The 11,027-nt window shown below is 40.2% G+C and overlaps 1 protein-coding gene across 1 annotated transcript; it reads right to left on the bottom strand.

The window, feature by feature from the left end:
- Window positions 1-1,018: 1,018 nt before the first annotated feature.
- FGA (fibrinogen alpha chain) lies at window positions 1,019-9,950 on the bottom strand. Its single transcript, XM_022599693.2, has 6 exons — window positions 9,059-9,950; window positions 7,047-7,172; window positions 6,083-6,266; window positions 4,843-4,988; window positions 2,918-4,256; window positions 1,019-2,165 (listed from the first exon to the last, which is right to left on the bottom strand). Exons 1-6 carry the CDS (start codon window positions 9,194-9,196, stop codon window positions 1,456-1,458), a joined length of 2,643 nt encoding a protein of 880 aa, XP_022455401.2. The 5' UTR covers window positions 9,197-9,950; the 3' UTR covers window positions 1,019-1,455.
- Window positions 9,951-11,027: the final 1,077 nt, after the last annotated feature.

Genomic DNA, 11,027 nt, shown 5'->3' with positions numbered 1-11,027 from the left:
AATACTTCCAACTCCAATTCTGTGGAGGCAGATGTGTGGGTGTAAAGGTGGTAGGCCGAGAAATACTATGGCACTCTAATGTCTGAAATGAATGAAAATCCTTTTAATTTTGAAGAAGTTCATATCCAGTTATACAAAGTTGTGGGGGACGTCACATATTTGTATGAAGGGTTTTCAACAGCACATAAGGAAATGCAAGGATACTGGGGCTTCATATGTGACTCATTTGCAAGTTCTTTTACTCACCTTTTTTCTGCTCCCCAGGCACTGGACAAGAGCCCTGGTGTCTTTCCTTCTTCTCTCCCCTCCTCCCTACCTCCTTCTTCTTCTCCCTCTCTTCCTTCCTTCCTTTGTTCCTTCCTTCCTTCCTTCCCTCCTTCCCCTTGTTTCCTTCCTAGGAGAAAGGATGCATTTACATTAGGATAGAAACTGTGCAAGTGAGGACAATGTACTGGGATACCAATATGCTTGGAATATTTTAATACATTTCCAAGGGTAAGTGGCAAGTGGTTCTCACTAGAAGAAAATGTGATTTAAAAATTGGGGCCAGGAGCTAAGTTCACCAAGATCAAATAGAATACTGACCAATGTAAACATGTTGAATTTATGGATATGGCATAGATCATATTTAGTGAGATGATTTCAAGCGAATGTCTTACTTTAATAACAAGTATTACATCACAGGATATACTTTATGATTGGTGAAAAATGAAGTCAAATGAATGCTGTGGGGATTTTTTATTAATGTGTAAGTTCAATGTTTTTGGACTACTTGTAAATATTTAAAAGATTTTAAATGCTTTTTTTTCATGTATTTTTCTGAAAGAAATTGGTCAGACTCTAGGGAAAAAATTCTATGTGCATTATGGTCTTCATTGGAAGACTTAAGAAGTAGATAGATCTCTATTTCTGTTAGGAAAGAATGCTTCTCCTGCCTTGCTGGATTTGCTTGCCAACAGAAGAGATGAATGTACTTAGTAATGTGTAAATTCCTATACAAAGTCCAGCCAGTGTTCAGTTCAATGATTCGCAACTTAAGATATTGGTTTAAAACCATTCAAGTAGAATGGATGAAATTACTTTTTTACTTTACAATGACCCCATGACTTTGGGTGGTGTGGGAAATGGAGACGTTCTCAGAACTCCACCCTTAAGTGTTGCAGAGAGGACCTTCCACTCAACACCCCCTTCCTGATGTACCGAATGTCCCTTGGTGCATTTTAATAAAAATTTTAAAACCCACAGAGCTATTTTAAAGCTTTAAAGTTCATATATCTTTATTTTTTAAAGCACTAATATGTCTCAGTTACATTTAGCTACAGTACAAAGAATAATAAAATAGCACCCAAGAGTTTTTAGTAGGCTGTAAAGAATCTCGACTCCTATCCCCTCCTTAATTTTTTCTCCTCTTCACTAAACACAAAAACAGAGTGCTCTCACTGCCACTCCTTCAGCCTATTGTGTCCCAAAGGGCCGGATTTTCATGCGAACAGCCCTGAGGGAATAATCCGCACCTCTGAAGGGGACCCAGACCACTCCGTTCTCAATCTCATAGGGACTGTTGTCCCTGGGGTCATAGGAGCCCCCGGGGTAGTAGATGCCATTGAGATTGGCTGCTTGGCAGTTGTTGTACCACCAGCCTCCTCCGTAGACTTCAGCACAATTGTCTTCCCACTTGTCTGCATCCCTGTCGAAGGTGCTGAAGCGCATGCCAGCATGAGAAGTGTACTCTGTCCCTTCCTCTACAGAACCCTCAATCAGAGCATCACCTGCCGTGCCCTCGTAGGAGGAGACCTGCAGGGCATAGCCTTCTGCCTCAGAGCCTACCCTCCAGTGATATTCTGCATAAGCCCCTTTCCCAGCCCAGTCTTCTAGTTCAACCCGAAGGATGGAGCCTCTCAGGGTTAGTAAGTGGAGGTATTCGTTGCCTAGCCAGAATTCTCCTTCTCCCTTGTCATTTAGGCTGCCGAAACCTTTCTTGTAGTCTTGCCAGGTCCGGTTAAAATTCAGTGAGCCATCCATTCTTTGCTGGATCAAAAGCCATCCTCCCAAACCGGTCTCTTGATCACAATAAACAGAAAAAATCTTACTGGATCCCGGTAGCTTGATATTGAAAATGCCACTTTGGGCACCTGAAGGATGTGTTTGGAGGGCATCATAACAGTCTAAAAAAAAAAATTAAGCTGGTTGGAAGAACTTACTCTCATTTAACTTTACAAAGTTAAATGGCCCAGATTAAATGAAGGCAGATACTGGCTTTCTTTCCCTCCCTCCCTTCCTTCCTTCCTTCCTTCCTTCCTTCCTTCCTTCCTTCCTTCCTTCCTTCCCTTTATAGAGAAAGGATGTGCTTACACTGGGATGGAACTTATGCAGGTAAGTAGCATTTATTCATACACATTGAAAGGGGGATTTTTCTCAATGAATTTGGAATTTCACTTGCACATCCTGATTAATGGCAAGTAACCAGCAAAGATATCTAAGCATCATTTAATACTAATATCACTTGTTTTTAACCTGATCTCAATGTCAACTGAGACACACACTAAAAATATGATTAATCAGTTGAGTGACAATTTCCAATGGCACACATTTTGAATGGTAAAAGAATTTGGTTAAACAAATTTTAAATTGAGTTCCAGAGGGATTCATTCATTCATTCATTTAACATGTATTTATTGAGTGCTGACTCCACACTGCTAGGCATTTGGGAATACAGAGATGAACATGATAGACAAAGTCCCTGCCCCCATGGAACTTACAGTCTAGCACAAAAAAATAAGCAAAAACCTGTAATTTCAATAAAGCATGATAGAGGGCTAAGAAAGAAGTAAAAGGTGCTATGGGAGACATATTGTAGGAGTAATGAACTTAGTCTAGGGGGTCACGGAAGGCTTCCCCAAAGGAGAAGTGCGGATACCTCTGGCAGGGCGAGTTTTAGCATGGCCTCTCTTGGTGGCATGTGCTCCTTTGAAGCCAAGATCCTCTTCACTTCCAGCCTCATCTGCCATTTTATAGCCCTTGCTTTCAAACGTGGAGCCTCCTCTGTTGATAGTCATGCTACTGCTTGCAAACTCTTTGCCATGACTTGAAGTTTTACTACTGGAAGAGACCTCAGGTAGGCCGAGGTGGTGAGAGCTGATACCCCCTAAGTCTGAGCCCATAGAATGGATCTTACTGTCAAGCTCTTTAAACATAGGGGAGAAAAAACCATCATTGTGCCTATGAAAGAAATCATCTAGGTTACCCCTGCCAGACAACTGCAAGTCTAAATCTGTGTCAGTACAGTCAGAGCCGTCTTCGGAGTTTACCACTTCTTTGGTCATTTCTGTGCGACCATCGGCATGTGTAATAGTCCTTGTGACGATTTTAGAGCATGAACGACGAGTGGTGGTTGTGTGAGCAGAGGTCTTCTCACTACCAATCAGAAGCTCTTTATCTCCTTTAGTAGTGACCAGTTTACCTGTGTGAAGTTCTTTCTTTGTCCCTGGACTTACATTTCCTGACACCTCTTCAAATGTGCCCCAGTCTGGGTTGGAAGGCCTGATGTTCCCATGCCCTGAGCTATCTGGCCTAAAACTTGCAGACACAGAACTTCCAGTGTTCCAAGTGCCAGCACTTCCGGGATCAGGATGGCCAGTGTTCCAAGTGCCAGCGCTTCCGGGATCAGGATGGCCAGTGTTCCACGTGCCAGCACTTCCGGGCTCAGGGCGTCCAATGTTCCAAGTGCCCGCACTTCCGGGATCAGGATGGCCAGTGTTCCACGTGCCAGCACTTCCGGGCTCAGGGCGTCCAATGTTCCAAGTGCCCGCGCTGCCGGGATCAGGATGGCCAGTGTTCCAAGTGCCAGCACCTCCAGATCCATAGATCCCAGGGCTCACATTTCCAATACTACTAGTTCCAGGCTTCCTGGGGCTTTCTGATGCTGATCCTGTTCCATGAGATGCAGAGTCTCCTCTGGCTTGCCCATCTCCACCAAACCTCTCTAACTCCATTTTCATCTGCTGCGTGTCCAGCAGTGCCTTCCACTCTGGAGGGGCCTCCTGAAGCTGGCTCTTGAACTCTCTGGGAATTGGGCCTGGAACTGGCCTCATTTTTATCAGTGGTAAATATTGACTGTCTCTAGAGGGAAGTAAGTCTATGGCAGTAACCTGTTCAAGTTGCTTCTGCTGATCTTTATAGTCCTCCAGATCTACTTTATGATCTAAAGCCCTATTGCATGAGCCTTTGCAAGATCGGATCTTAATATCAATGTCCACCTAGAGGGGGAGGGGAAGATAAAGAAAAAAGGTAGCTATAATAAACTAGGTCTATTGAGTTCTTAGTAGTTAATTTAATTTTTGGAAACTGTTTTCATTTCGTTGACTTGGAGACCTACCAACCAATACTTCATTTATGTAGTATCCTCAGTGAAAGAGAGGTTGGGTATTCTAAGGCTGATCAGGATAAGCAATAGGAGCATCTGGATTTATCTTAGAATAGATCAAGAGCAAAGTGCTATTCCCTCTGAGAGGAGGCACTGATGATGTGATCCTCTGTGAGACTGAGGCTGAAGACTCAGAGACACAGTGATGTCAGGGACAAGCAGGGGCTGGAATAAGATTCAAGGACTGAGTTTTTGCTTTTGAACTTTACCATTTTACGTGCCCTTGGAAATTTTACTTACTAGCACTGAGATTTTTTCTTCATCTGTAGAGTGGGGGAAATAATACTTACTTTGTAGGTAGATGATGGCTATAACACATTGCTTTACATAGAGTAGGCATTTAATGAATGACTATTGCCTTCCTTTCCCTGCTATTCAAAAACAAAGAAATCTGGGGTCAGAGCCACATAATTACTCACCTCCAGTCGTTTCATATCTATCAGCTGATCCCTGACATTTTTCTGCAGAAGGTGGATATGCTGTACTTGTTCTATAACTTTGCGCTTCAGGATCTCAATTCTGCTTCTCAGATCTTCTGACACTTGGCTAAATGTATTTTCATTGTCTGAAATAGCAAATATGGGTACTGAAGTAGCTGCTGAGTGATTTGCTTGTAATAGCCAGCAAAAGAAGGAAATTTGCTTATGGATGTTCCCCATTTTACTTCTATAATAGTTTGGACGTTTAATTTGGGATTTCTAAATCTATTAGGCGTTTGATATTTGGACAATATCCTTCAGTCATCCATGGATATCACTTAAGATGCCTTATTAGTAATCCAAATAAATGCAGAAGGCAAGAACTCTGAAATTTTAAAGGCATAATTGAGATAAAATAATCAGTTTGATTACATTCCAATTATTTCATTATATCCTTAATCAAGGGACGTGAATGTATTCTTGGATTTTCTTACTGAAAAGGTTTTCTTCACAGTTATAGATTTGAAATTGTTCCTAAGCTTTTTTTAGGTCAACAAGATCATGCACTTGCCAGTTGCTCTTGCACCATCAACTTTAAATTAGCCATGTGCCTCCCAAGGATATAAAGAGTCAACGCAAGGTTTCAGGAGCTGAGGCCTTACTAAACTCACTGCCCATGTCCAGAGTGAGCCCAGAGTTTCCTAGTCCTAATGAGACTTAGTCCTAAGCCTATGAGAAAGAGACAACATGGCTCTATATTTTAAATTAAACAAAACAAAACAAAGCAAAACACTTCATAATAAGCTAGGTGGAGTCTGTGGGTTGCACTCCCAGCCCCACCGCATGAGAGCTTTGTGCCTTTGGCCTTTGAGAAAGTCCCCTGACCTCTCAGTTTCTTCCTTTGTTAGACAGAAACAGAAGTATCTACTCAAAAGTTTGGGCTCATCTTATTTTCCATGTATACTCTTAAAAAAGAACACACCTAAATTCTAGTCTTTGGTCCAAAATGCTGACTTACTTTGTGACCTTAAAGCAATTCTAAACCAACCTCCTTTACATGATATAAATAACAAAAACAAGCCCCTTCCTTAAAATTCAGGGATATCGTAAAGGTATATTTTTCTGCATAAAGTACTTTGGAATAAAATCACAGTTGTAATAAGGAGACGTCATATCTACTTCTGATTCTTGTTGTTTTGGTTGTGTGCTATAAAGTCAAAGCACTAACTGTAATACTTACTCTTAGAATTGGCAAAATCCCCTCTCAAAATATCGATTATGTTCCTGGTCAATGTGTTAGAGTCCTTATTGTTCTTCTGATAATCAAATAGTGAATTTTTTAGTTTATTTATTCTGTTTGTAAAATCTTGATTGACTTCCTCAATCAATCCTTTCATCCTGCAGCCAGAAGGGCATTTGTAGTTCTGGAATGAAAAGGAAAAATTACATTAAGAGTCTATCTCTTGGAAACAGACTTATGGGTGCCAAGCAGGAGGGAGGGTCGGGGGGAGGATTGGGAGTTTGGGATTAGCAGATGCAAACTAGTATATGTAGGATGGATAAACAGCAAGGTCCTACTGTATAGCCCAGGGAACTATATTCAGTATCCTGGGATAAACCATAATGGAAAAGGATATGAAAAAGAATATATATATATAAAACTGAGTCACTTTGCTATACACTATAAATTAACACAACATTGTAAATCAACTATATTTCAATAAAATTTTAAAAAATAAATTAATAAAAGAGTCTATCTCTCTGATCCAGTATAAATTTGAAGGTTTCTATGAGCCCCCACTTCTCCCCTCCCCAGTCTCTTCAGATCATCTCTTGACCTAAACGTAGTTTAAGAGGGCTAGTCAGAGATCTTAAAGAAATTCTGGAATGGGGGTCCACTTAACCATAAATTAGAACCCATGAAATCCAGAGGTCATAATACTCAGGTTCCTAGTATTTGCCTGAACGTACAACTAAAATCCAATCTGTTAATCCAACCAATGACCCAGAGTCTCAGAGGTAATTTAAACAGTGCTCTCAGGACTAGGTTCCTTTCCATCTGTCTTCTTTAATTTGATATGTAAGGAGCTATTAGATTATTTCCCACTGGACAAGTTTTTTGTGACCTAAAGTGTCAGCCTGTGTGAGCTGCCAGTAGCACAGGAAAGGACTGTCCTGCTCCACTCCCTGTGCCCACGGCTCACCCAGTCTTCATCAGAGCAGAAGGGCCAGTCCGACTCTTTGCAGGCAGACTGGTGTTTTTCCACGAGCCTTGGGCCACGCACAGCTCCTCCTTCAGCGATAAATTCACCTTCACTGGGATCTGCCGCCTTTAAGGATTCATAAACACACAAAAGAGGTCTTTAAGCAGATAAGGAGGAGATGCTGGCATGCCTGTAAATCCCAAGCAAGGGATCCAAGGGGCTCTGCAAGTTTCAGGTTTCTTTTCTTTGAAATGAAAATCCTAATGCCTATTTCGTGGAGTTGTGAGACTAAAGGAGATGAGCGTACAAATCTCAACTGTGTTCTACACTAAACAAGCATTTAATAAATGTTAGGAGCTTTAAAGGATCCATTATAAAAGGAAAATTATTTGAATCAACAAGCTTAGTTAAAAACTGCCTTTACATTTTCATTCACGTCTGGAGATAGAAAAATAATGGAAAAACTCAGTTCTTTCTCCTCTAACTCCTGTTTTAGTAGGAAAAAACCTATACCATCTTAGCTTCAGGTCTGTCTCTCCTTCAAGTATCTACCACAATGACCTTATGGGTCTATAATTTGAGCAAGTATATACAAGGACACAAATGTAGCCAATTCAGACTTAGAAATGCTTTTTGGGTTACTCACATAATAATTTATTTTTATTTGAAATGAAAAAAAGTACACTGAGAGCAAAAAAATAAAAAAAGGTCCATGAAAGATACATTTTTTGGAACACCTTATAATTAGAAATACAGATTTAAAAAAAAATTTCTGTTGTGATCAAGTGAAATAGGATATATAGATATTCTTCCAACAAGATGTTATATCCTAAGAAATCAATGTTGGTTTTAGGTTTTAGTTATTTTTATTTTGTACCACCAAGTTACAAGGATTTTTATGACTATCAATCTCAGTAGTTTATTCTTATAATTAGTTAACATTTTCTGTCTCATTCAAAAAAATACCCCAATAATAGTAACATTAACTCAAGAATAACTTATTTAAATGAACAAGTACAATCTTTTCATCTAAGAAATAAAATCATAAATTCAAACATACATTGGAAAAAGTGGCACAAAAATAAAAACAGGCAAAAATTAAATATTTATACCAATAAGGGAGAAATAAATGAAACATGCATTATGCAAAGTATAACCTTAACAAATGGTGTTAGTCTTGTTTCCCATAAAAAAGTTTACTTATTATTTGTATAAGGGAGAAAATTATGTTAGAAACACTCTTTAGTTTCTTCTGCTCTGGTATTAGGGTTTATGAGCAATAAAGGAAAAGAAATAAAACAGAATAATTCACAGTCTGGAAGTAACTGAGATTTTGGAACATATTTACCATGTTTTTATAAGATAGAAGTTGAAAACTCTTGTTGAATGAAGTTTCTCTTCTTTTGCATAGGTCTCTGGAGTCAAACTTTAGGAATTATTGCAATATTTGCAATTATCTTAAAAGAATACAATTGCTTCCAAAAAACGTGTTGCCTATCAATTAATCTCTTCCAATTTTGCTATGTAATATGTTTTCAAAGATAACTAATTTGCTTCTTATTTGTCTTAAAGAAACACAAAAACAACCTTTCAGAAAAGCTACATTAAACCACTGTTCTGCTTATTATGGACAAATAGCAATAAAATAATAACTAGGTTAAAAACTATTATCATAAGAATGTTCTGTTCTGTTAACTAGCAATCCCAAGGCTTTACAGCAACAAAGGTGGCAAAAATTTCTTCTCTTTGAAAAAATCCAATGTAAGACCAAGCTATAGGTGTCGAAGATTCCCCTGTGAATTTATACGCTTTGGTCCCACTAAGTCTCCCTCTGAGGGTGATATTACCCTGTATTCTTGAGGTGTCAAGCCCATCTAGGGACTTGCCTCCACTGGCTACAGCTTATAAAGCTAACAGTGTGTGAGGACGTACACATGGCTGACTCAGACCTGCAAGCTCTTTGTGGAATAAACACCAGAGAGAAAGAGAAGAGGAAATAAAGAAGGCCATACCTGAACTGCACCCATCACACTCAGGACCAGGAAGAGGACCCTCACAGAAACCATCTCTGCCGTGGGTGGGACTGGCTCAAGAGGAGCACTCCAGCTGAAAGAAAGGAGGACTGCCTCCACGCCGAGTTCCCATCCCATTTAAGTCTGCAGGAGGTCTGATTAATCATTATCTTTGTCCCGTTGACACAGTCAACATGCACCCCGCATCCCTTGCTCCTTCTGTAAAGTTGGTGTCCCAGAAGTTCTTGCTCAATTCCCTAAGCTTGTTTGCTTCAGATAAGCTGTTGCAAAGGTAGCCCATTTCGTGGAAGATCCCACATTCCAGGAACAGGGTGACTTTGGGAATGCAAAGGGGAACATGGGAGGACCTATCTCTACTCGAGTACTTGAAAGAATATAGAGGGTGGTGGAGGCAGGCTAGCTGTAGCCCGCCAGCAGAGATCTAACAACTGAGATTTCACTTATGGTTGGTTGATCTGACTTTTGACTGACTGTGGTGATGAGCTGATCCTGAAGGCCTTCGATAAGCTTCCTCTATCCAGAATGGTTAAAACAAGCAGCCCCTGGAGCCAAACATTCTAGGTTCATACTTCCAGCTACACCATTCCCAGCTCCGCTTTTGGACAAATTACTTTACCTCTTTATACCCCAGATTCCTCATTTTTAAAATGGGGATAGTAGTAATAACCTATCACACATGTTTTTATGAAGAATAAATGAGTTGATCCTTGTAAAGCCCTCAGATTGCCACATATCCAAAGGTACAGAAACTGGAAAGAAATAGTATTTTCATGGCACTTTATGTTCTCCAATAACAATTATTATTTCTTTCCAGTTTCTGTACCTTTGGACATGCTAATTTATTTTCCCCGATTTTCATCTCCATATCAAATTTTCTTGTCTAAGAGTTGTCAGATTTAGCAAATAAAAAACCAGGATGCCTAGTTAAATTTGAATGTCAGATACACAGCAAATATATTTTAGTGTAAGTTTGTCCCATGCAATATTCAGACGTATTCATACTAAAAATGTGTTGCTGTTGTTTATCTGAAATGCATATTTAAATGGGCATCCTGTAATATGACTGCCAATCCTACCTTGTCTCAAATGTTTCTTCCTATGTGAAGCCAATCCTGATCATAGTATAACAGCCAAAATTTATCGAGTGTTTACTAAGTGCTGGGGACTTTGTTGGACACTTTACATAGTACCTGATTTCATGTCTCCAATTGAAAGCAATCTCTTGTTCTTTCATATTTCCTTAGACCATGTACCACTCATGACATTTATTACTGCAGGAACATTGTCCATCTCTTCCACTAGATCATAAACTTGAGAACTGACATGTTTTAATGGTCTTTATATTCTCCCCAAAAGGTGTGGGGCTTCATTGAGCAAGAAAGCATGAGCGGGTTCCACTGTTGTGAAATTGAGCCCTGTCTCTGGCTCTGCGGGCATGTGAAGCTTGCTGTGGGTGAGAGCGCTGGTACAAGGCAGCACCCTCCTACACTGCTTACTCCATGGAAGGTTCTTTGTCTGATCAAGCTCACCTCTGATGTGGCTTATTTGAAGCAGCTTCAGAGCTCAGAGTCTTATCCAGGTTATGAAGGGCAATGACTCCATGGAAAGCTGGGTTACACTTGTCCACAGTGGTTGAACTAGCAAAATGCCAGGAATGTATAGGATCCGAGACTGACTTCCCCAGATGTTTTCCTCTGCCCACAAGAAGTGCCTTTCTTAGGGGTAAACATGGTATTTGGAAGAAGTTCCCAGACAGTAATCTGGTGAGCTTCAGTTGACTTGGCTGGACATAATCTGATTGAAAGTAAGTTAACAGAAACCAGTGTGACTGAATGCCAGCATTCTGGTGCCACGTCTGGGCTTTTCCAAGGTACCACCTGTGGCACCATCCTTGCCGTTCCATGGCTCCTTCAAGTATCTGCGTGTCTCATTCCCTTACTTCATCCAG

Source organism: Delphinapterus leucas, chromosome 5 (genome assembly GCF_059928025.1).
Source record: "Delphinapterus leucas isolate spDelLeu-1000000601 "Yukka" chromosome 5, BTC_Dleu_Yukka2, whole genome shotgun sequence".
NCBI classification, from domain to species: Eukaryota; Metazoa; Chordata; class Mammalia; order Artiodactyla; family Monodontidae; genus Delphinapterus; species Delphinapterus leucas.
Note: the sequence above shows the minus strand (reverse complement) of the source record. Positions and strands in the feature narration are given on the sequence as shown.